The sequence below is a fragment of the Linepithema humile genome, chromosome 6 (assembly GCF_040581485.1).
Source record: "Linepithema humile isolate Giens D197 chromosome 6, Lhum_UNIL_v1.0, whole genome shotgun sequence".
In the NCBI taxonomy this organism is placed as follows: domain Eukaryota; kingdom Metazoa; phylum Arthropoda; class Insecta; order Hymenoptera; family Formicidae; genus Linepithema; species Linepithema humile.
Genome location: NC_090133.1, coordinates 20,603,206 through 20,629,693, shown reverse-complemented (window position 1 = coordinate 20,629,693; position 26,488 = coordinate 20,603,206). Strand labels below are relative to the sequence as shown.

The following is a 26,488-nucleotide window of genomic DNA, read 5'->3' as shown; positions in this document are numbered from 1 at the left end:
CTTTTCGTTTAAAAGAAAAAGAAAACGGTTGATGTGCGTTGCAATTGTCGTTTGCTCACCCGGATGTGAATTAATTACGAAAAAAGCTGCGGCGACGCGCAACGGCGTACTTTCTTCGCGAGATCCAGGCACTTTTTAACGACTGGAATTAACACCCACCTGTTAATTCACGCGTAGAGGAACCGTCGCATTGTGTAGTGTTTAATTCCAGACTCGTTCGCCTGCAGATTGTCTAATTATTCACTTCAGTGACAAATGAAGACCTCCGGCGTCGTCGACGCATGATAATTTCATTAATGCAATTAAAATGCCATAAAGCTCGGTTTGCTCGCTACATAACTGTATAACCGCCGCTTTTTTATTCAGTTCTAAGTTTGTAACTATGAATGTTTTAATAATCACTTTATGTGCTGATAAATAAAAATTAGAAATGCATTTGTGTGATTTTTATAACATAAATTATATAAATCTTAAAGAAAGTCATGACGAGACAATTGCGAAAAAAAAAAAACGTATTAATTCAGGGATTGACAAATACACCACCGTTATTTAATTCTGATCAATAATTTCATTCAATGTTACTTGGCAACGCATTCCCAATCAGATCGGCAGTTTTGTCAGCAGTCCTAATTTGTTGCATCAAAGACTCGCAAAATGCGCTGTCGTACACAATCGGGCTCGGCACCGGCGGCGATGTATGCGACCGAGAGACTCGTGTCCGCGGTGCGTATATGGCATCCACGCACGATTGGAATTTTCCGATAGCCGCAACCAGTCGACGAGTTATGACCACGCGCGCGAGCGGCCGCTAGAAGTCAAGGAAAAAGGCTGGACAACAGACGGCGGTTACAGGCGATCTTTAATATCCGTTCTGCGTTATATCGCCGCAGGGGATCGCCGGCGGAGTTTGCTGGAAAACAATAGAATGTCGGCACACCGAGACCGAGGGACGTACCGTCGGCCGTCGGCCGTCTGCTCTCGGCCACGTCGCAGAACTCGCGAGCGACATCACCCAAGAGTCGTCTCTTTCTCCATCTCGGCGGGGAATGTCACGTGCCGCGGATACATCGCCACGAGCGAGGCCTCCGTTTTTACGCGCGACGACGTAAAGTGAATTCCGGCGACGGAGATTCTTAACCCGGCGTGACGTAAATTTTCGCGCGAGCGGTAACGTAAATTGTTATCAAAATTTATATTCGACTCTCTCGCGTCGGAAGATGTGTGATTGGAAATATTCTGTGGTATTATCGCGTGTAGAATTTACAACAAAATATATTAGATTTACAACGTGTTATTAAAACATCTAATGGGAGATCCATGGCTAAAAGAAAGTGTATTTGATCGAAAGCGTTGAGAACTATATATTATATCGCTAAAAGTGTTGAACTGTGCAATCTCATTTCCTTCGCCTATATTATTAATGTAGCAGAGAATATTAAACTTCAGACATTACATGGGAATGCTTTCACGCTGGTTACTTTTTTTAATAAACTGCAATCGAACTTACGTAATTCGCGAACGCATTCGCGAACGCTTTATAAAACGTTTGTCAGTTTATTTTCCATGCGGAACACCCATTAGGTGCGAAAGGATTAACGCGCGACCGGTCGCTTTCCAACGGCGTAAATCACGAAATCCGGGAAGGCGATTTCGCGCGCACGGAGAGATTCGCCGGCAAGGTATCGGTCACGACGGGCGAGCGATTAGGCGAGCGCGCGAGAGAGCCGGACGCGTAAACGCGCGATAAAAGTATTCCTATCGTGCTACTGGCTGTACTACGACCGGCGACCAACGACGACGAGGCCCGCAGGCGAGGACTACGGGTTGCGACCCCAATCGTATTCGGATTCCACTTTGCGCAGGTGTGCGTAATCATTAATCCAGAAATGGAAGTGAACGTTGAGAGAGTTCCGAACATGCTAGTCGCGCGGCGCCGCGTTTCTTTCGTTTGCCGTCGACCGCCTGGTTCTTTCTTCTTTTTCTTATACGCGATAAAAAAGAGGCGTGGCGCGTACAACTACCTGCGCGAGCGATTTCGCGGTTTAAACTATTAAGCGCGCTCGCTCGTTGCTCGGCACGCTAAAACGCGCGCGCTAAAACGACTTTTTGCTCGCGGTTCGCCTCTTTATCGAGGCGATTACGGCGTTTTAAACTTTATTTCAGCGGGCTTGTTGCCTTTTTTTCCCCTACACACTCTCGCGCTGCAGCTCTCGCCCGCGGCGACTCTCGCAGCCACCAACAAGACCAGATCTCTCCTCGTGTCGCTTTTTTAATCGGGGAATCGCCGAACACATCGACCTTGAGACCTCAAGGCAGATCGAACATCTGTCTACGCGCTTTGGATTATTATTTCGCATCGTGTAATTACGACGGTGTGCAAATCAGGGTGGTTCCTGGTAAAAGTTCATGGTCGATTGCTTTCCATCTTTTGTACAGGATGTCTTATAACTATCTCATTTTCGTTCAGCCACGGGTACTTTGTCAAATTTAAAACTCATTAAGAATAATTTACGATAAAATACTTCTGTGATTTTTTAATGTTAATGCGAAACGCCTTGCAAATCTCAAATCTCACAAATTAAACTTTTGCTATATAAAAAAATCTACATAAAATTAATCGTAAAATATATTGATTATTATTTATCTACATATTTAATTTTATTCGCCCAGATTTCTTTTAATTTAAAAAATGCTTCATTTCTTAAAACTTTAATATTGAGATCAAAAGAAAGTATACGATATTTTTGTATGTCGAGCATCCTATGCAAGAAATAAAAAATAATCGAATGTATTGTATATAAATCCTAAAAAATGCATTAATTAATATATAAAAATATTCGACTTTCAACACACACAACGTTCTTATTTGGGAAAAATCATGTCACGAATAACTTTCATTATATAAATATTTAATAAAGCAATAATATTCAATTTCTATTAAATGTAATCCAATATCGAGTGAGAATAAAAATTGTATCGCATCGTGACGGATTGTAAATATTTCGCATCGAAACAAATCCGTAATTTATTCGTCAACAAATGCCACCTCGTGCAGTAGTAACGGTGAGTGATTTTACGATTTCCCATAGGTCACTCCTTAAAAAGTATGCACACTTGTACGCGCGCGTTTGTGCCGTCTATTGCATGCAAGGGTTTTCCACAAAATGGTCGGTCGATGGGCTCGTCCGCGCGCGATATGTAAAAAAAAAAATCCCACGTAATTAACCCATAAAGTAACGCAATCGCTAGGGATCTCTCTATGGTTTATCCATAAGCGAGCGTCGAGGCCACGCTTCGAGCCGCGGCGTTTTCTGCGCGTGCTGCATCTACACCTGTGTGCCGATACGCCGCACCTGTATGCAGCTATGTAAAGGCGGAATTACACGACTTGTTTTTGTCGATTGTTCAGAAGTGACAGAAAACTGAATTACACAAAGTAGAATTTATTTTTGCTGTTTTTTTAAACAATCACGGATATCTGTATTAGAGTGTAAATAAAAAATTTTGAACGAAAAAAATGTCAAAAACATTCAAAAATTGAAAATTGCAAATTTCATAATTTACGTCCAACGATATATTTGAATAAAAGCTCATTTCTTTGTTTTCGATTCATGTTGAAAGATTAATTAAAACTAAAATGTACAAATATGGCTTAAAGCTGATAAACACGTATATGTGTATGCACCAAAGCGACAATAGATAGATACTTTCGTTTGCGTGCAGTTCATAATGTAGAATTCTATTGCCTCACGAATAGTCTCTGGAATTTTAAACACATCCAACAACCGTCAAGTAGGTGTCTTTCTTCGTATTTAGAAGTTAATCGAGTGGACGTTCATCGGAAGAAAATAAATATTAATTAGAGTTTAATCTGTGAGAAAAAAATGTTTTACCATTTATAAAACTTTATCAGCTTTTCGATTTTATTACAAACAAATTATAATCCATACGAAATTCTCACGCAATATATAATAAACCGAAACAAAAGTCGAAAACTGTAAATATCGAATTAATTGAAAAATACACAGCGGTAATGTATCATGGAGAACTTCTGCATTCTATGACACAGCGCGAAATCGCGGAGCTGTGAACGAGAGCGCGGTTTGAATCGTCCGGTAAATACAAGTCCGTGGACAAGTGCAGATGCAGATTCTTTCGAGCAGTATCCCCGGAGGCGATAACGTGATCGTGTCACTGTCGCAAGATTCGATTTAAATTCCAGCCGCGTATACGTACACGGCCGCACATAAATTCATTGTGATAAATGTCTACTCACCGGTAGATATGCAGAGCAACGACGGCGGCGGCGGCGTGGGCGTCGTCGAGGGCGATGGTACTCTTCGCGCGGCAGCGGTAATTATCGCCGCCGGACTGTACCGCGGCACCTGCAACACCACAGGAGTTTTCACGGACAGGTCCACTGGTTCCAGCTGCACCGGCGGTCCCGCCGCCTGCAATAAAAATCAAATGTTCTCGTTAGGACAACTGCTGAGAGCGGTAATGTTTTATCTATTATCTAGAGTTACAATATTTAAGACCCGCCAGTTTCCCGAGCGTTTACAAAAATGTTTGCAAACCACCGGAAAAAAAACTTGTTAACTTTAAAATGTAAGACACTCTGAAATGGAAACATAAAACTTTAACTACTCAACTTTGTTGAATGAGTTTCAAATTAGGAGATAATAATAATCAAAAATAATATAAATATTTTATTTTTGATTCGTAATAAAATTCTTAACTGCTTGAATAATATAAAAGTTTCACGTAGTAATTTCGAACTCAGAATTATGTTCAATATGAGATGTGTATTTTAACATGATTGTGTGCTTAGAGTCGACAAAGGTCTTTAAAGATTTTTCTGTTAGGACTCGTTTGCGTAGGTGTTCTTGTCTCCCTACCAGAAATTGATAAAAAAGATACGAAGCAATCTCGACACTTCACATTAAACCACTTCGAGTTAATTCATATATATTTCAAAGCATTGTGACGCTGGTGTAAATGAATATTAGTATAATGCGCCGTTGCAACATAGTAATTTTGCATTATTTCGTCCCAGCTGTGCGTCTCGTTCTAACGAGATTTAGAAGCCGCACAAGTGTAATTTCACCCACGCAATATATCGCCGATTGTCATACCCGAGATTGTCGAGTTAATGTGCCGACGCCGTGGCGATTTTTCGAAAGCGGCGATATCGATAGGCAAAACCGACGGACAAAGGTCTAAGCCTTAGTACGTGACTTACTCAGCGGCGATTTCAATAGTCGACGCTGATAGCAGGCCAAAGTGCTTAAGCGCAATTAGCATAACTAGCGTCGGCAGTGACGTGGACTAATCACGACCAGTTCCCACGAGAGATTCGACCGGCCTAAGCCTGTATACCCCGCGCTATCTAATTTCCCTGCGACACACCTCCGTTCGTCTAATGACCGACGGAATTAATAGTCAATCACGCGAAGGAACCAATTCTCATAGTTCGCAATCCAATTGAGCAAACGCCATTAGTATCGAAAGACGATTATACGGAAGCGGCACTTCGAAAATCAAATCTGTTTTAATTTGTAATCTATATTAATTTTTGTATTTAAAATGTATGAAACAGATATATACAGGCGGTATATAAAATAAATTGAAACATAAACGTAACTATTTTGCACGCAAATAATTATATTAAAAATGATGCAAATCAAATTATTAAAGTTTTATCGAAAATTTACGAATTAAAATTTTATAAAAAGGAAGAAAGTCATCAAAATAATAGAGAAAAAATCACTATAAAATTGTGACTGAATTATTACAGTTCGCTACAGCGTTATGTTTGTTTCGTTTCTCCATTTTTGAAAATAAAATACATAATAGTTACACAATGTGTTCTTATATAGCTACCGCGAACAGTGACTGTTCGCGGTGTAATACAGTGCAACAGAGAAGACTCTTAGCTGTATCAAAAGAGAATCATTTTGTAGTGGCCGTGATCGATCGCGCGTTCGTGTCGATATCGAATTTCCGAAACAATCGTGCGGAAGATTAGATTTACAGCACGGCCGATCCGAGTGCGATTGTTTCCCCGGCAACAATCTCTTGACGAAACGTGGGAATGCTCGTGCATACGTCGACAATGAAAAGCTCGCCTCTCTGTCCGCGCCGTATACCCGTCATAGGATCAAACAAATGGTACGTATCGTGAAACACGATACAACGCTAATAGCGCAACTCCAACCGGCCGACGGTTACACCGGCGGTGAGTGTAACCGTAACACCGTGGCGCGATTAACAAATTACACGTAACACATCAGCGCGCACACACAACGATTCTCTGTTGTGCGCCCCGCAATAATTTATAACGGAATTTACTAGGGCTTTTAGCGGAGCTATTCGCATTATTGCAAACTTGTGCAATATTCAGCGAAAAACCATTTGACAAAATGTACAAATAAAAGTTTTAATACAATAATGTAAAAAAAAAAAAAAACAAAAAAAAACAGAAAAATGTATTATAAAATTAAATTATCATTTTTCATTCTTGTTATTTTTATGAATAGTTAAAAGTTAAAATTAATAATTAAAATGGTAATACGACATTCTTCAAAAATAGAGTTTAATAAACAAAAATTACGATGTTCCGGTTTGATATAATTTTAATAAGCAGCTTAATATTATATATCAAGATGCTGAAGATTAAAAAATATATGTTACATATTTTTGAAACTAATTTTGCAACAATCTTTTATATGTATTGCTAATTTCACATTAATTAAAAGAATCGAACTTCTGCAAAAACATTTCAATGCTTCTGAGTATGGTCTCCACTTGCATTCAAGTACGTCAACGTTTCGAAATGCCGACGGTAAGTGTTTAACAATGTATCGCGTCGCACAAATGACGAAATAAAATACGCGCCAATAGCGAAAACGAGACACGACAGTCGTTTCTTGTGACACACCGAAATCGCGGCACCGTTGATTCCGAAGGTGGAAGGCACTCGGCACGCGAAACACGCCTATGGTGGAGTTCTGGTTTCTGGAAACCGCGGTACGTGCGCTTGTTATTCATGAGCCACGAGATGAACAGCGACGTCGACGACGACGACGACGAGGGCGACGACGATCAGGACGGGCGTATTTTTCGGACGGGCAATAAAAGTGAGTGACGTTATGCGTGTCACGCAGGCTGAAACGCACGAAATTGCCCGATTGGCCGCCTTTACGACGCGGTGATTCTAATTAAATCTAATATACGCGCGCGATAATAATCTGTCGTGAAACCGCAATATCCGGGCAATAAATAATTATAAACTAGTAAAGTTTAACGATAGAATATGCCGTTGTCGTCATCGCAGTCACCAGATGACGAAAGGCAGAGCCGCGCGAGAACAGCTTGGCGATGTTTGCACGAAAAAGAACGAAACGTTATGCCGATTGGCGCAGTCCGTCGACAGATGAAATCAAACGACGCATTAAATCGTCGATGACTAATGAAAGACCGGGTGAACTGTTCGTAATGATTCCAGTCTGCGCATCGCGAGAGACGTATATACGGATACATATATATGCATCCGCGTTTAAATACGTACATAAGCGTAATATAGACGGACGTTGGCTCGCATCTATGTATTACGTATGTTCTCACAGTAGCGGCCCATAATGAGAGTGTAACGTTCATCAATCATTCAGTTGAGCAATTCGCGACCAGACGAGTCGCGGGCAAATTAATTTAATTACAAATGTTTCGGGATAAAAATGGTCCGCGATCGATGCCGAGTCGGTGCCACCGGTTGGCCCATCGATTGTCTACGTAGTTTCGAATTGATGCTTTTATAGTCCTTCTCGACGGAGGTGGCAGGTGAAATAATGTTAACTTTTAATTGCTCGTGGAGCAATTTATTTAATTAAGAACGCTCAGAGAAAGGCTGCTGGTGTCAGTGGTGATATTAAATAAGTAGAAAAATTTTATACTTTTATAAAGTTCCTGGCTTCATCAAGGCATTTAATATTGAAAATTGGTAAAATGTGAAAAAATAGCAATGTAGGAAGTATTTCAACTTTAAATTAAACATTCTATATTCTAATCAATATATTTTATTATCTATTTTTCACTTATTATTATTTAGTTTATTTTCAGGACTATATGTTTTCAGCTTGTGTACATTAATCAATGTCTACATCACACAAGTTTTTACGTGTTTTTATGCTTCCTCCACTTTTTTTGCCGTCCTTACTTTTCTACAAAGTATTCTGCATAAAGCATTTCTACTTTGTTGCACCTCGTGCAGACGTATCTGTCAACGAATCAGATCGCCAACGTTAATCTCTTTTCTGCGCGCGGCGCACACTCTCTCGGCCCATTAGATCGAAGTAATAAATTCTTGGCGGACAGCGACGTTAATTATGTCGTTTCTGTAACGTATAATGGCGATACTTATGCATCAAAGTGTGACGTTACGAAAGGATTATTCTAAATGTCGCTATTTTCTTGCCCGAGGCGATGTTATGCGCGGCGCCGCGAATCTCTCACCCCTTTTCGCGCGGGAGTGTGTACACACAGGTGGTCGACCGGCGTGTACGGCTCTGTCTTTGAGACTATCGGTAAGATCTACCGTGGCCGAAGTAACTGCGGAGTTATTACGAAGATAGGCCCATTACATATTATACACGGTTTCTTTTTATTGCGATCGACCCGCGGCGCGCCCCTCGCCTCAATGGTGCGCACGAGATTAGGTTAACTACCGATGTAGACATTATCTGAGATTGGGTGTTTATAGAGCGATTTTTGAATCGGTAAATTAATCCGCGTCGCCACGGACGTATCGACCGCCGTCGCCTCGCACCGCCCACGACAATGTTTTTGCTCGTTTCGTTTCTTTCTTCCTTTTTTTTTTTTTTTCGCACATCGCGCACTGCACACCGCAAGATTTCTAGTCCCGTCGAGGAACGACAATTAAATCGTTACGCTTGTATACGCTCGAGTCAAGCGAGAGGAAACCGCACGGTTTTGCGCCCGTAAACGCGCGAATGCAACTCCCGTGCGATTCATTAAGTTTTGTAAACAATTGTGCTTGAGGAGAGTCTGACGAAACGCTGGAAAACCGCCGTAAAGTAAGCAAAGAATGTTGCGCAACAACGCTTTTATCTTTTTGCAATACAGTTTGAAAAAGGAATTATATATTTTATAAGTCATTTTACAGTTAGAAGAAGTCGTATGCAAGCTATTTTGTAAGTTGTGTAAGCCACTTTTTCTTGTCCGCTGCTTGGTTTGTCCGTTTCAAACGCGGTGCTCGGTTCTTTTGTTTTTGCGATCCGCGTGTTTTTCGCTTTCATATATCACTGCGACGAGTGCGGCAACGCGAGTACGCGTCTCCCAAATTGCCGAACGGTCATGCCGGCCAGTTCATTATCGTCCCGCGAATTGGACGCAAATAAATCAGTTCACTCGGCACGCCCGGCGGCTAATAGAGGCTGACCGAATTAACCGGACTGCGTACCGGGTGCACCGACCTTTGCAGCGCGACATTATACGTGTTTACTCGATGCGCACCCGTGCGTCCGAGCGCAACCTTTACCGAAAGGCAGGAAAACGTCCCCTTCACGTGCCCGTATATATTTTTTACTTTGTACAGGCCCGACCGCTCTCAATGAGCTCTCACATCGCTTCTGTTGCGGCATGGCATAACAATAATTTTGTCATCCATAGTTATTAACGTGAAAAAAATGTAACATGAGGCACATGTGATTCGCGAATCAAACAACCACCATCCTTCCAATTAAGAAGGCTGGGGACGCGACTCGGTGATTTCGACGAAGATGTCGCGATTTCGAAACCGTCAATCAAAGTGAAAGACCACGCGCGCCGCCACTTCGACGGCTCAATTCGATTCGGCGGTGAAAATGGTTTATGACACCGGAGGGGCCAGGACGGGCCTTTATTTGGCAACAGCGGACCTCGTTAGTCGCAAACACGAACGGACCGAATAGGCAGAAAAAGAGAAAATCATCCTGCCAGCGTTAATTTGAAACACCGCAACTTGACATTTCCATCACGAACGGATCATTCATGATTCGGCCTCCCCGCCTCGCGCATCTCGGTCAATTATACATTATCTTCTCTCTCGTTTTTAATTCGCTTTTTCTGCGACATCTGCGAAAAGGTGGAATTTCCTTCCAATCAGACGAGCAATTCGAATTCAATTAGCGCGGTCGTGAAACTTCCACGGTGGTCGTCGATCAAACAAATGTAATGACTCATCTTAAATACAATACACATATGTTAGACTACAATTGAATCGACCCACACGGTATTATGTATTATCTCGCATGGCCGGAGTTACCTCATGAAGGATACATAAGTTCTCCTCGGTCTGCACATGTTTGGGAGTTGCGCTATTTATGTGACTGATATTGGAAATATCATTTACTAAATGGAACAAATAATATTCACAGCCATCGCACATAGCAGAAAGAAATATTATAGGAAAGCGATTTGTAAAGAATTTACCGATTCCAAAATGTCCATTCCTTGAAAAAGATTGGACAAAATGTCAAATAAATATAATTTATGGTACAGTATTGAATCTGCAGCATTTTATATTATGAATCCATTACTTGGCTTTGTATTTTTGATAACATATTTTCGTTGAAATATTTTAATTTTAATAAAGATAAAAATTAGATATACACTATATATTATAAATAAAAGATATTAAAATAATATCTTTCGTATTTCATTAATGATAGAAAAATCACAAGATCGCAAATCCCTGCACCATTCCAACTAATTGTACGAAAAGCAATTTACATACAACAAGTACTGTGCGAAGGAGAGCACTCGGCGTCTTTCGCGTCTACGAATGCTCTCACCGACGAAAAGAATCTCGCGCGAGTTTCACGGTGCGAGACACGCCCCGTGACATCATCGCAGTCCGTTGATGCCGAGTTCTATAAAGGCAATGTGCAGCAGGAGAAGATACGGAGGGGGGAGGGGGGCAGGCAAGGAAAGAAAGACGGACGAAGGGGAGCCGGAGTCGGGCGGGCCGAGTGCGCTCGGGCGCATCAGTCGCGGGAAAGAATTCCGGGCGATGTTACAGCTGATGCGAATTAAGCCGCGGCGGATTTATCATGCAACACGACGGACACTCCCTGTTGTCTCTTCGACTTTGCGCCTCTGCTTGCCAGGGACGGCTCTAGTGGAGCATTTGCCAGGAGATGGTCGTAAAAGTTTAAAATTAAAGCTCGAGCGAATTTATGGATGTAATATGAAGCTTATGCAAATAAGGTAAACTTTTTTACAAAAAAAATCATGTTGTATTAATAAGGAGAAATTAAAAAAAAAAAAAAAAAGTTTGCACGGAAAAAAAAAATTGGCTCGAAAATTTATTAAGTTTTTCAAAGCTTCAAATATTGCGCCGAATCATAGAAGTCTCGCAGCAAGTAATGAAAAATTGAGAAAATATTATGTTAAAATGGTTACTTTAAGTCTTTTGCTTTCATTGCTGCCTACAGAAATTCAATAATTTCAGTTATGTATCATTAAGACTAAAATGTTGCTTAAAATTTTTGAAAATCTGGTAGCAGCGTCTTATTTTAAAGTATCTCTACTGAAATTACTACTGAAATTTACTACTTGCTGCGACTGGATCATAACATTTCCTTTCAATCCGTCACTGGCAGCATCTTTCTCTTCGAACGTTTCTTCCTTACTTTTCTTTCTCCCCCTGTCCTTTCTCCTTTCGTGTCGTCTCTTGCGGAATTCGCGGCCTTATCGCGCTCCTCGTAAAGATGTCATTGATTATACAGCGCGCTGAGATATTACGCGTAGTGTGAATATACCGTGCAATAAAGATGCCTTTAGGAGTGCGTATTCGTGCACGCATGAGCGTGATGCATCGCGTAGCAATAAGGTACCGCTGCGTCGAATGTGTGTGTGTGTGTGTGTGTGTGTGTGTTGGTGAAAGTCGCGGCGCGGAGAAAGAATCGCGGCTTAGAACGACGTATCCGGCTAATTGCGTCTGTCTCGCGGAAAAAAAAAAAGAAAAGAACGGAAATGGCGCAGTCGCCGTTATCGACGTTGCTAAAACGTCGAGATAAATTTAGCTATGCCGTATCGACGCGCGTGTCGTGCATCAGGATTGTACCAATTTACTGGTAGCCGTTATCCGGGTGTAACGTCGTTCGCAGATAACGGCGTTTTCGCGAAAGATTTCCGCAATCCCTACTGCCGATCCACTCAAATATACGTGAGTGTAATTATTTATCTTTAGAGGGAATACTATAAACTTTATAGAAAGTGACGTGTGGTATGTAAAAAGTTTAATAAGCAAACACGTAAAAACTTATTTTCATTGTAGATACTATATAGATAACTAATGACATACAAATTTACTACTTGAAAATTCCTCGCTGTGTAGACATTTATAGTATATATAAAATAAAAGAAAATATATATCAAGATAGGCAGCAAGGTATTCCATACAATGGTGCATTCGCCAGAATGTCAATTAATAATTAACTTGGCGATTTACTAGCTTTGAATTGACGATATTTAATAGGGATATTCAATACAGTATGTCTGTAGTTTTGCGTCGTAAACTAAAATATATTATGATTCATGTCGAGCCAGTTGTATCGAACTTTGGCGGTAACGAATCAGATTAACCAGATCATGTTACGATGATTTATAATTCAAAAATGGTGTCTGGATGTTTTCGAAACGCAACCTCTTTAATTCATCGTGACTAACGATCGCGAGTACGCATCGCGAGTACGCATCGAAATTTCGAAGTCGATAAATAATAATCGAAAGAACACGGCCTACTTTTTTCGCAGCTTATCCCGCTCTGAACCTCGAGCCCCTCGGCTTTTCGCGCGGGGCACATCATGCCGACATCCTTATACACATACACACCCATGCAATCATATAAGCGGGACATGCGCTCGATGTGCATCTCGACGCTCAAAGATGTCATTGATTAAACGAGCAGGAAGCGCCGAACGAAATATTTCTGCGCGAGTTCTCACCCACACACGCGGCCAACGTATTATGACGCGCGGACGTATGAATAGGCATGGCCCTCGGACTCTCTTTCTCGAGAGATGCGCTTGGGCGTGCACACGGGTTCTTTTATGCGTCGATAGCCCTCATGGCATAAGATGCGCCTATGAAACGAGAGAAAGATAAAAAGGAGAATCGCGTTTCGAGAAAGTGCATTCAGAAAGTATAGTAACGGAATTTTGCTATCACCATTGAACTCCTCATTTCTAATGACAAATTTTTGAACGTTTCGTCGCGCAAGTCAACTCACGCGAATAATGATATATATTAAATAGTAAGTCATAAAATTAAATAGAAAATTAGAATCCTCAAAATAGAATTAGAAAATTAGAATCCTCAAAATAGAATTAGAAAATTAGAATGAAAATAATAAATGTCATTTTTTTCATAGTTTTCGCAATTCTACGTAAAAAAACATTTCTTTTTTCCCAATTCTTTATTAATTATCTTGATTTATGTAGAACTTTTTTAGAATAGAAATGATAGCAGCGAACAAGTCGCAAGAAGCAAAATCTACTTGAAATAGTCAAGTCTCAGCCGATCAGCGGTGGTGCTCGTATCTGCGCCTGAGGTAGCGGCTTTTAGGAAAATGAGTCACGCACAAAGGTACTTCATAAGCATAATGCACTTTGCGCACGAGAGGAAGTCGTCAATACGCTCGCGGAACGATCCGACCACCAGTATTCGCGAGATTTCTTTTCACGGTGGCACACGAGTTGCCCAGATAATTGACGAAGCGGACTTCATTACACATCGACTAATTATTGGCTCATTAACGGTATGTCAGTAGTTTATAGATGTTAATGAGTGTCGCCGCAAAAATATTACCGGCCCTTAGTCGCGCGACCAACTCGGTTGGAGCAGCAAGAGACAAATAAAGCCGCCGCGTGTGTCGTCCTCCTTTTTTTTCGCTCGCCTTCCGATCGCAACCGAAGCGAAAAAAAAACCGGTTCCGCATCATTATCGTTTCAGAAACTTAACGCGTCCGATTCGATACGGCGAAACAGCCGGCGTACCGATAAGCAATACCTGACGTCCGATTTTCGATGATTATTCCGCTTGTCCGAAGCGTCATCTACACTACGGCTAATTCTGAAATGATCTCGTCGACGGTTTACATAACTTTAGACGCACGATACAGTGCGTCGAAAGCAATTAAGATTTCATCGCGTCTTTGGCATGATGACAGACTATCGTGACACCATCGGGACTTATTCATCATCGGGATCATTCATCTTTTTTAATCCTAGAACGTCTGGACTTTTTTTGATACTGCAGGTGCCATAATGTCATATGTTATTTTTAAGCTAATATATGTATAATTTTTTTCTTTAAAAAGTTGTAAGTAAGTTGTAACAGTAAAAAAATTACAGATGTATCTTAAAAGATATTAAATCATCTTCGATGTATATTTCAGTACATGAATAAAATGACATTTTATGAGAGAAAAAAATTAATTAAACTATAACAATAAATTGTCAGATAAAAAATTTGTTATTTTTAAGCTAATATATGCGTAATTTTTTTTCTTTCTTTCTTCGAGAAATTGCAAATGACAATAAAAAAATTACAGAAAAACTTTATGTCTTAAAAAAACATTAAATTGTCTATTTTAATTACCAAAATAAAATGACTATTCTACTAATAAAGAAATTAATTAAACTGTAACGATAAACTGCCGCAGTAAAGTAAACACTTTGTAAAAACAAAATAATGAGTGATACCGCTAATAATTAACTTATCGTTATGATTCTCTAAAGATATCTCAATTTCTTCATGATAATTATCTAATAACTATCTAATCAAATTTTAGCGAGCAAGTGCGAGCGAGATAAATTTTCCACGCTTCAATATTGAAGTTTCGATTTTAGACGATCAAGTTATTTTGCCAATTAGCGATTACACGGTGCTCGGACGCGTTTTGTGCGATATTCTCCAACGGACGAAAGTCAGGTGTCCGGCTGACGATAATTAGATCGTAACTCAAGAACGCCTAATACCCATATATCCGCGACTACTACAGTGCGTTTTATTTGAGCAATTAATCAGGAACTTATACATCCTGTTATTAATCGTAACATCAATAGCCGGCGGACATAACCGCGTTGTTGTCGGTGCTTAACGAGATCATTGTCCCCGACGGTATCGACGATTAACTCTCGCGAAGCAATTTATAATTCGAATTACAAGATGCTTTATTTTGTTTCATTGTTATGCAAGTTTCATTGTTGTGTATTATTTCGCGAGGCTATTCATGCGCTTTAATGAACTTCGATTATGTTGACGCATCGATAATGAAACTCATTAATTATAATTACGGTTACACTTGTCAGGTTTGAGAATATTATTAACAAATTATATTATAGAAATAGGAAATTATCGAAGTAAATTATTATGTAAATTCTGTAATCAAATTTCATTAAATATTAAATTATAATTATGAAAAAGTTATATCTCTATAATTAAAAATCTGTTTTCCTATAATTGCAATTTGTATCAAATTTTCAACAATAATGGCATAAAAGGTTTTTTTTTTTTATTAGTGATGCGATTCAATATATCGTTCGCGCAAAAAAATAATGGAACGTTTTGCTGCAACATGCTGCTTTCAATTCAACTCTCCGTCTCTTTTTTTACGAAATCATCAAGCAACGCCTATCTGTTCTCGATAGCGTCGTAAATCTGGTATTCACCACTATTTATTACGAAATGAGCCTCGTTTCTCAACGTGGCCGCCTTAAAAGAGAATCTTATTAAATAAATAACAATAAGCACATTATCGATCAAAACTCAGACGATACGTAAAGCCCGATTGGTTTTTTACTCTCTCCGCAAGTTTATTCCTTTTCCGTTATTTATGTATGCGGCGAGCAAAATCTATTTCGCGAATGTCACAGTCGCCGTTCCATCATCGAGTTCGCCAGGAGGCGTAATACGTCACACCCGTTACGACGATACGCGCGATAGGAGTCGCGACTACCCGACTGCGCCCCAAAGCCATCGGAAGGAAATTTCACTGATGGATTTCCAATCCCGGCGTGATTTATCGGCATGGTCTTATGGCTCAGCTGTCGCTCGGAACCGCCGTGCTCATCGCACATGAATACCGTAACTTCTTTCGCGCTTCCACGATAGATTACGTACGACGAGGATATTAGACTCGCGCACCATCAGGCGGGTAAATTGATGCGGCTGATTATACGTGTTTTACAGGGTTTTCTAAGTGTTTTATTTTATAGGTTCAGCCCGTACACACCTGTTGAACATGCACGTGATGTATTAGCACTGTATAATTTAACTTAATTAATTTAAATTGATACTATTGGTGTTCATTTTACATTGATTACACACATTTTCCATCATTTTCCATTAACGCGATATGCTAATCGCCTTCTGTATTAAGATATTGGCTCTGAGAAAATTTCTTTAACAAACTCTATGTTGTTAAAGAAATCTATACAATTACGCAACAAGTTTAAAATTAATTTAAAACCCAATCTCTTGTAATTTTACATATATATCATTCATATGTAGTTAAACTTAGCTTTAATTGCGAAAACAACTGCTGTATTATTATTATTTGTTCTGTCAAGACGTGAACTCTAATAGAAGTACTGTTAGACCATGATATATCGATTATTCTCGACACACACGGAGATTACATACCATCTTGAAATATTATCGAAATTCAATATTAGTCAAGTCCGTCAAACTGTTTATCATCGCGAGATAAAAAAAGCATACTCTTAGAAAAATTTTGAAAAATTGCTACTGAAGACTGTGCCTCGACAAGGCTGGTATTCAATGAATCGGAAACGACTGACATACTTATGGATAATTTCGTATGTTCAATATGTATCGAGACGCGCGCCCGATTCCTCGAGAGGAGAAAGCAGAACCGGCGCGCCGCCTAATTTCATGGGGAATTTACAATTTGTAGCCGGCTCGGCTACCTCTATCCCGCTACTCGTTATTATTGATTATCCGCTCGATCGTCAATACCGGCAGCTGCGCGAGCAACTAGGATAATACTCGTCGCGTATCATACCGCGCTGCACTGGCTACCTCGAATTCAATATGATCAGAATAACCGTCTGACGTGCAAGAACGCGAGCTTTATCCCACGAGTATGCATGCGATTTTCTCTAATTTAGCGATGAACACAAAGTAGGATCTGAGAGTTCTCGCGTTCTTATTCTATACGTAATCATTAATAATGTAATAGAATCGTGAAAATTCGTAACCCATAAAATTTTAAGAGCGTATTCTTCCGCAAACTTATGTTAGTTTCTTCTTAATAATTTTAAACAAAGTACAATGATAAAATTATTTTACGTGCTCGAAATAAACTTTTTAGAATAATCGGTCGCTAAAATAAGATATCAAGTTTATAATTCGAGATATGCGCAACTGCGTACAATTTGTAAAGCTCTAAAACGGAAGGAAAAAGTCGCACGAGCACCTTGCAGAGAGCAAACGTCTGACGGGAGGTCGAAAAACAGGTAGAGCTACATGGAGAAATGACTTCGTGAGGCTCTTCTCTACATTGACATTCGAACGTACCGTACGGCGGCGGCGGCAGTAGGTGCCGTGCGCTTGCAGGAAGTCGTGAGCGCGGCGGCGGTCCACAAGCGCACGGCACAGAACCTGTTTGATTAAGCAAAAATGTCGCTTACTACACAGGTGGGGGAGGATGGATGAGGGAAGCCGACGACAACAACAAGCGGGGTGTAGGCAAGTTTCTAAGAGCAGAAGAGGAATAGGTGATGAAGTTAACCCGGTGGTTAGCCATCGGTTCGCGTTCACGAACGTGGAAACGCCGCTTTTTCCGCGGACGCGGCATCGAAGCTAATGGCGGAATATAGATATGGGCGCCCGATGCGCAAAGACGACGGCGGCGACGCTAAGCCGTCCTAAGAAGAGCCGATTAAAACAGCCGCGCGTCGCCGTTTTTCACCGTCGGCGTCGGTATCGGCGAGAGAGAGAGAAAGAGAGAGAGAGCTCCCGGGGTCCTCTATAAGGAAGCGCAGCCCGCTACGCCGAGCGGACAATGAGCGTGTGCCGCACTGGAAATGACATTTGAGCGGCTCGAAAGAGCCAGGCAGCCACCTCGTAAAAGAGGAGCTGGCGACTTGAGGAGGCAGGTGGGACGGAGCTGAGAACGACGATGCGAGGACGCGACTAGCACCGCGACTGTCGTAAGAAGTATCGGTTCGTTATTGTTGCCTTAACGACGGGCGACGCGCTTAAAGACCGCGCGACTCCTATAACGACGCGGCCCGACAGCTCTGTAAATCTACAAACTGCAAATTGTATGTGAACAAGTAGTTTCTCGGGTTCGATAAATGAGTGAATCCTGCTCCTCCGTTGACTGTAGATTTACCGACTAGGATCGCGTTTCGAGTAAAAAGTATTAAAAAAGTATTTACAGATAATTTAAAGATAATTCAGATCACTTGTTCTTTACAATTGTGATAATAAGTGTGTTATTCGATATAAAATTGTGCAACGATAATAACGATTTTATTGAAATTTTTGAACAAGTTTTATCCCATTTTTTTATTTATTTATCACATAAATTACCACATAATATACTTTTGTTTCCACTGTGTTTTGCGTGTTTAAATCGCATCAGAGCAAAATGGGAAAGACGGGAATCACCGGTTTACCTTCGTCCTTAACTGGCTCCTCTCGAGATCGAGCTGAATAATAACCGAAGCTGGGTAGCCGCGGTCGATCGCTACCGGCGAGCAGCTCACGGGAGAGCCTGTAATAATTGATTAACTTGGACGGGCAGAGGAGGCTCGCTCGGCGAACGATAATGATATTACACTCGCAGTGCAACCCGGCTAGATCGGTAGGGAGCCACCGAACGTCGGTGCGGCTTCCTAGATGCATGACTTGCACTACTTCCGCGGATCTCACAATCGGTCAAACCATGAGTAAAAGCTACCGTCGATGGAATGCCGCTTTGCCGTCGAATCGAACCGGCCGCCTCGCGCTTTCGAACACGTAGTATACACGAGACGCGGCGAGCGATCGGATCGTAGAAAAAAGAGAGAATCATTCAGCGTCCGAATTAACGTCCACGAAATAATTATTTCAGTGCGCTCCTTCTTCGCGGGACCCGGCTGAAATTATATTCGTAATAGCAACCGAGAATTATCAGCGCTAATTCGATAATGACCCACCGCGGAGAACGAGCATCACGCTCCGCGCGGTCTCGTAAGTTCGATCTAAGCGACGATCGGCGATTCAAAGCCGTAATGCAAGGTTACGGATCGTGTAATAATAATCGCGCTGTTTATTCAAATGAGCGCCGACCGACCGTCGGCACGTCGCTGTTTATACTCGCCGCGGAAGTTGTCGTGGGGGGCAATAATCACCGTCGCGAATAATGCGACGCCGTGTGCATGTATATATCGACTCATACCTAATATTATTCCAGGCGCATGTACGCGGTAGCCAGGACACTGTTGCAACATGCTACGCATGTAGGGTGCATAAGAAGCTAATAATGTACCTGCGCGTACTTGCTGCGAGGCAACGTCTTTAGCCGGTGCAACACGCGCGCGCGCGTGCGTGTGTGCGCCGGCTTATTCGGTTTTCATAAACGGATATATTCTTTACGCAGCGCCGTTATTACGAGACACTAACGTGATTCTTCAATCGTGCATTTCACTTCCCGGCCACGTACGAGCTCCTTTTTTTCAACATCTACGACACTTTATAAAGACTTAAAGTGAAATTTAGCCTTTTATCGCGCGCCTTCTAAACAGATTTAAGCTAGAGCTGAGAAGGAGATTGTATTTCATTGTCGATCGATATAAGCGCAACGTCATTAAAAGCAATGACAGAAAAAAAAAACTTGACGGAATCCGAGAGAAACGGGACATGACGGTTGAAGAAAATGCAAAAAACCCCGACAATAATGTGTGATTTCCATAAGAAAAAAAGTTACGCGGATCTTTATGTTCCGTTAGCGACGTGCTACAGGATAGTAAAGCGAGTTGCTTCCTCGGGCGTTTAGAGAATAGATGGAGCGCCTCGCAATAAAATTATAGCGTGCCTCACACACAAGTCGACCCCCACAATGATAGGGTTTCGACGCGCGCGTACCCCGAATTCGCTCGTCGCAAACGAGCTCCCTCGTAATTATAACATTCACTCGGCACGTCAACACTCCGCCGAAATAAACGCGTCTCGAAATTGTCCTTGATACGCGTTACACGACGCGCGCCGACCCGGTTACGATTCGTCGGCCACGATTGGACGCGTAAATCCCTGTTTAATTATGCCCGCCGGCTGCGCTCCAGTCCGCAATCGTCGCGGGATCACGAAAAAATCATTCGTCAACTAAATCAAGCGACGCGGCGACGCAAAGGGGAGAGAGGGGGGGGGGGAAGCGTCATTACGAAGGAACGGGGAACCGCGCGCCCCGATATATCGCTCGTCCACCGTTCTTCCTTTATTTATGAGGCACGCAACGTCACTTCACGAACGTTTTAACGAACGAACGGTTCTCTCCTTTGTAACAGCACTTCCTCGTACAAATTAAGTGCCTTTCTTCCGATAGTAAACGTCCGTGCCGGTAATTTAGAGATTTAGAAATTGTTGCGCCGCCGCTGTGCTGCCGCCGCGCCCGGCAGAAATAATGATACTTCTGTCCTGTCCGACCGGCACGCCGAACTGAATCCGCCCGAGAAATCCCGATATGATCGTCGTGTTTAAAATCCGCTAACCGTATCTATTTTTTTGCATTACGTAAAGCCAAACGCAATTTTATCTCGAGAATACGCCGACCGTATTTTGCACAGTTTTATCACGACTCGATATTTTCTCTTGCGCATTTTCTGTCTAGAATGCATTATGAGAATACATTAATCGCCTAAAGTCGGTATACGCCAGGTACCTCGTCTCAAGTTTCACGGTGGCACTCCTTGAAGCATGTCGCAAACAAAAAGGAACGATTCGGTGTTTCAAGCGCTAAGATTTTTTAAAATAATATTTTTCAGAATTTTGTATTGCTTTCTCCGAATGAAATATATTACTAATCAATTTAAAAAAATATATACCCATACTAGTAATTTATGAATATTTAAACGATACGCTTGAATGAATTTAAACATTTTAGAACACAACAAGAGGCACGATGGTGAACTCTGGCACGGCTGGAATTTTTCTAAGTGTTCCGCTGCTCTTGCTGCAGGCTAAGTATTTTTCCAAGTGTGCCATTAATGCATTATTTTAACAGCGGAGAAAACCTTTCGCGTTTACCGATTGATAATAAATATACGCGCGTTTGAAAGGAAGATCTACGTTTGGTGGAGAGAGCATTACGGTTATATCCTATACTTGACGGTATTTATTCTTATGAGAGGTGCACTTAGTGCGCAGTGCTATCTTCGCCACCATATATAGATACAAAAGCTATAATTATCCACATCGAACGGAATAATTGATTCCGCTGACGAGCTTTAATAAGGTGCTTCGTACTCGGCTCGTAATAATTCACCTATACATCCTGGTTTCACGGAACTGTCAAAACAGGTAAGCCCGAGTCGTCGTGTGAACGGAAAAATCCCCTCTATTAGGAAGGGTATAACGGAAAAGCGTGCTAAAGCAACGTTAAACCGGTCGCCTGAAGTTATCAACGTCGTACAATAATGATGTTCACCGTACATTGTTACCGATGTACTGTGAAAGAGCGATACTTTTCGGTACTGCAGCAGGAAGTGACGATCGTAAATCCCGCGTGGAAACGCACAATATGCATGGCAATAATAATATTATCATGGATCGTTAGCAGGCGTAGCGAGGCATTTCGAACTCGCAATAATCGACAGGGTCGTCCATTGTATTACAGTTTATGACATTATCTGCGAAAGAGTTTTATGAAATTTCATAGAAAGGCCTTGTGAAAATTCCCGGCCGTTGTACAATGGCGCTATATTCCTTCGCGAGGTCGATCTTATTAATTGTAATGAACAAGTATCTTATTTAATTATCGTTATTATTATTCATAATATGCCTGGATTTAAGTTCACGAGTATATATTATGTAAAAACAAGACTTTTGCATGGCAAATATTTTCTAGATTAGACAATATTTGCGTAATTTGTATAATGTAAAAATATAATTCAAGAGCAAAAATTACTTCTAAATTTTAACCAAGACATAAAGTTATATAACAAAAAAAGTTAAAAAGAATTTGTATTTTATTTTATATTTATTTTACTATAGTATTTTCATTCTATGCTTTCAACATTTTTGCGATACGTCCCAAATATGCAAATATAATTTTATGTAAATTTTAAGAATTTGAATATCCATACAAATGTAAGCGATAAATTGCTTGATAGTAAGATGTATTTTATAGAATTTTGCAGAATACAATATGTCAAGTTTAAAGAAATGAAATCCACCTCGTCGAGAAACAGAAACCGTTTTAAGCCGATTAAATCGCATTTATTTAGATGACGTGCGTCGGCGTCGGAGATTCGACAATGAGAATTTTATGCGGGATTCCCTCGCACTCGCGCGCAACTATTTCACATGAGATAGCATCTGCGGAAATACCCGCTGCTCCGTTATCCGCCGGTATCCACGATTCCCGTGGAATCAGTCACTAGGTACATGCGGTCGCACGAAGTCGGGATTCCAGACTTATTCGTTATCTCATCCAGCTCCGCGGTGGTCGATCGTTACATGATCATTACGGTCAGCGGGTCATTGCCACGATCGCTTAGATGCCAATGATAGCGTGTGATCCGGGCACGATTAAAACGAGCGCGGGAGGAAGCCAGGCGGAAGAATGAGAAAATTACACAGCTCGATCGATCATTCCTCTCGGCAATAATTCTTCTACACGTATTTACATGTAAATCTCGCGCCGCGACTTTTTTTTCTCTCTTTTTTTTCTTATCAAAAAAATTATCTTCAAAATTGTTTTGTTTATTTATTCGGGAGTTCCTCTTCAAGAAATAAAATTAAAGTGAAAGCAAAATAGAAGATACATTTTTTAATACTTCTAAGATCTTTATGCAATCGCGTATTTAAAATCGTATACTTTATTTATTCTTAAAATATTAAATATTTTGCATAAGAGACCGAAACGCTTTTAAATACACGACTACTAAATGCACGACATATAAAAATAACATCAAATACACTTTTAAATACAGACATTAATGAACGAATGAAATATAAATTCGTTGAGAACGTAAAAATCTCCGATCGGTGTCTCTCAACTGACATTTGACACGAAAAGACAGCCGCGGCTGTTAATTTTAAACATCGAACGAATGAACAAATATTTAGCAAGTTGTCCGCGCGATTGAATACGGACAGAAATGTCGTGTCGAGACGACGGTGAGAAAGAACTATCGCGCTTCTCGTCGGGATCTTTCGACTTTATCCTAACCGGATCTGACGAATGTTCGGCCTGTCAATCACGTAATTTGAGGATCGGCCGTGGGCCCGCCGTGACGACCGGAATAATTGCAGGCTTCCCGGGACTCGACGGCCTCCGTGAGCTCGAATAAACACAGAATCCACTTCGTGTCTGCGTGCAGCCTTAACTGAGCGCGATAATGTTTAATTACAAGCCGCATGCTTTTTTCGAGTGATTAATCGATCGAAGGCCGTTCAAACTAGGAGTCGAAAAGCGTATCGAGATCAGCGAATCAGGGGTGCATAAAAACTCTCCGAGATTCGAAGCTGATAAATTTTTAGAGATTCTTAGCAGGAATATAAATCAGCGAGGTGTTAAAAAGAACATTTTGATGCGCTATGCAATGTAATTTTTAAAAACCGACAATTATTTTAAATAAAATAATTTTGCTTCGCATTTCAGAATAAGACGAATGTTAAATATATTCATGTTTTTAATTAAATTATTTCATAAAAAATAAAAATGTTGGAGTAAATTTCAGAAACCGCATTCAAGGCTATCTTGAAAGGGAAGACAAGTCCTTGGAAACTAGAATACTCTGAAGCGTCTGAATGCTCTGATTAGTTTCTATAGAGATCCGTCCCTGCTGTGAACAAAGGAGGGCCGGCGCATCCGAATACGAGAGGTCCGGACACGAGAGAGCGACGACGCGCAGCGGAGTAAGGTGTTCCTGGTCTACCAGCTGTTTAACTGAACAGCACAAGATAGTTGCAACGTGTGTTTACGACACGGGGGGGCAGCGCGCCGAGCAGCCCGACGGCAGACGACGGATAATAAATCACGGCCTCGGCAGGCCAGCGCGTTCTATTCTGCGGCGTGTTGGACGAGGTCTACTTTCGCAAGCGGAAAAATGGCAAGACGCGCGCGCGCGGAAAGAGACGCTGCATCGTACTTTCGCGAAGGCGAATTGTCGCTGGCGCGAAGATTGACTTCCGAAGGACGTAATCTAGCCTGCTCACTCTTTCTCGCGAGAGGTACATCCCTCTAACGATTAAATTTGAGCGATAATTATGTCGCACAATAACGAATGAATTGAATGGAAATATTTATCATAATTTATTCAAGTCATTGTTATTTCTTTCGCGGAAAAGCCGGGGAATGCCGGAGAATGTCTTGATTAGAGCCGTTCCCAGCGTGTCGTGGGGTGCAACGAATCTAACGACTGAGTTAAATCGCCGCAACGATCTTGAGAACATTTCGCGCGGAAAACGACTTTTCGACGTGTCCGAGTAATCCCGCCGTAATTTTATTACCGCGGCCGTGCGTTTACCGCTGCCAGCAGCGGCAGGTTCCTCCTATTTGTAAATGCGCGATTTACTAGCCGGTGGAATTCACTTAAGGCCTCCCAGGGCCCCGCCGCGATTTTGTAATGAAGCGCAATAAAAGCCGCGCGCGGCTACGCGAGAAGATGACACACGCTCTCGTCGAGAGTGTTCCACCGGTACCCAGATACTCAACGACGGCAGATGTTACGACTGTGAGCTAGGCCTCTGAGCGACTGACTCGACAGATCTTGCGTAAAAAACGGCAGCCCGAGTATTATGCGGTACCTTCCTCTTCCTAGAGGTATAACGAGCGCGCCGGTACTCGGGGATGAGTCGGGACTTCCGGAAATGTTACACGCTCTCGACGTCGCGCCGCCGCTTCGCGGTTGAACGCGGTGCCTGTGAAGACGATGAAGCGACGGGTTTCTCTCGACAGAATCGATGAGCCCCGACTCGACGACTTGCGCGATACGTTCGATGTGCGTCGAGTAGTCGAGTTCTCTATTAACTCTACACGCCAAATCCGAATCATGCTACCCGTTCTGAAAACTCGGGACTCTATAGTGTCGTATGCGTAACATCGCAGTACCGTATATATCTTTTACATTTTCCTCCAAGGCGTTTTATCAATAAACAGGTTCCTACAATTGCGATGTCGCTTTTGAAAAGTAAACTGCATTCTACCGTGCGCGATGCGTCATTATATAAAATACCTCTGACCTTCCGCGAAGTCCGTAGTAGCGCAATGTTACGCGGAAGACGTCCCCTTCGCAATTCCAGCGTGACTTAATAATTTTTTGCACACCTCGCCATTATGCGACGCGCGTAACGTTACATATTGCGGAAAAATCTAAGTGATCGCGCCGCAGCCGTCGCGGCGATTCATCGCGGTCCATAAACGGAATGAAGGTGAAAAAAAAAACAAAAAAGACGATTGGAACGCCCGAGGAAAAAAAGGAAACAACGAGCGCGACCGAGAAGAGATAAATGTAGAGGCCGACTTCCACCTGTTGTGATGTGTCGCGAAGGACGCGTCTTCTGCATAGATCCGCGACGGTGTCGAGGAAAGTAGGCGCGAGCTTAGGGTCGCGGCTACACGGCTACACACCGACGGCAACATCAATGCACAATCGTGTGCGTTCGCGCGCGCGCACGCTAGCGCGGCGGCCAACAGACGCGGGATTATCCATCGATTGAGAATCTGTGGGACGCGTGTGAATCGTCGAGAGGAGAATATGCCTTCGGGCGCGCACCGTGAGCCACCTAAGCGCGAGCGCAGACCTCGACAAAGCGATTCCCCTTGTGTGACGGGGAAATCGAATTGCATATGACGCACCTCGTTCCGCGCGCGCGTATCGAGTTATCCTCGCCGCAGAGAGATGCCTATGCGAATCGAATTCCGCACGCCCATCTGCAATCTGCATATGCATTTTGGCAGCGTGTGTGGAAATGGCAATTCACTGTGGCATCTCCCGTTGACGTAATCCCGCGCGATGGGTTGTGTGCGCGTAGGAAAGAACCTACGCTCGGAAACGTTCCATTACGAACGCTTAGAGAAATTCGAGCCATCCGACAGATACAAGAGACGTGAGTTGATATATGATCCGTCCTAGAACTGTCATCGCACCTTGCGAAGCTATTCGACTAATTCGATGTCGACATTTTTTTTTCACATTGCGTTAATTTTTTAGACGCTATTAATTTCATATAATGTTAAATATCTCTCTGA

The 26,488-nt window shown here is 42.0% G+C and overlaps 1 protein-coding gene across 2 annotated transcripts in view; it reads right to left on the bottom strand.

Moving 5' to 3' along the window:
- The window catches only part of LOC105671821 (uncharacterized), a 305,353-nt gene that overhangs the window by 164,436 nt on the left and 114,429 nt on the right, over nt 1-26,488 (bottom strand). For both annotated transcript variants that reach the window (XM_012366293.2, XM_012366291.2), the window contains one exon: nt 4,277-4,451. In XM_012366293.2, coding sequence (XP_012221716.1) covers nt 4,277-4,451 — 175 coding nt within the window. The remainder of the gene's footprint in view (nt 1-4,276; nt 4,452-26,488) is intronic.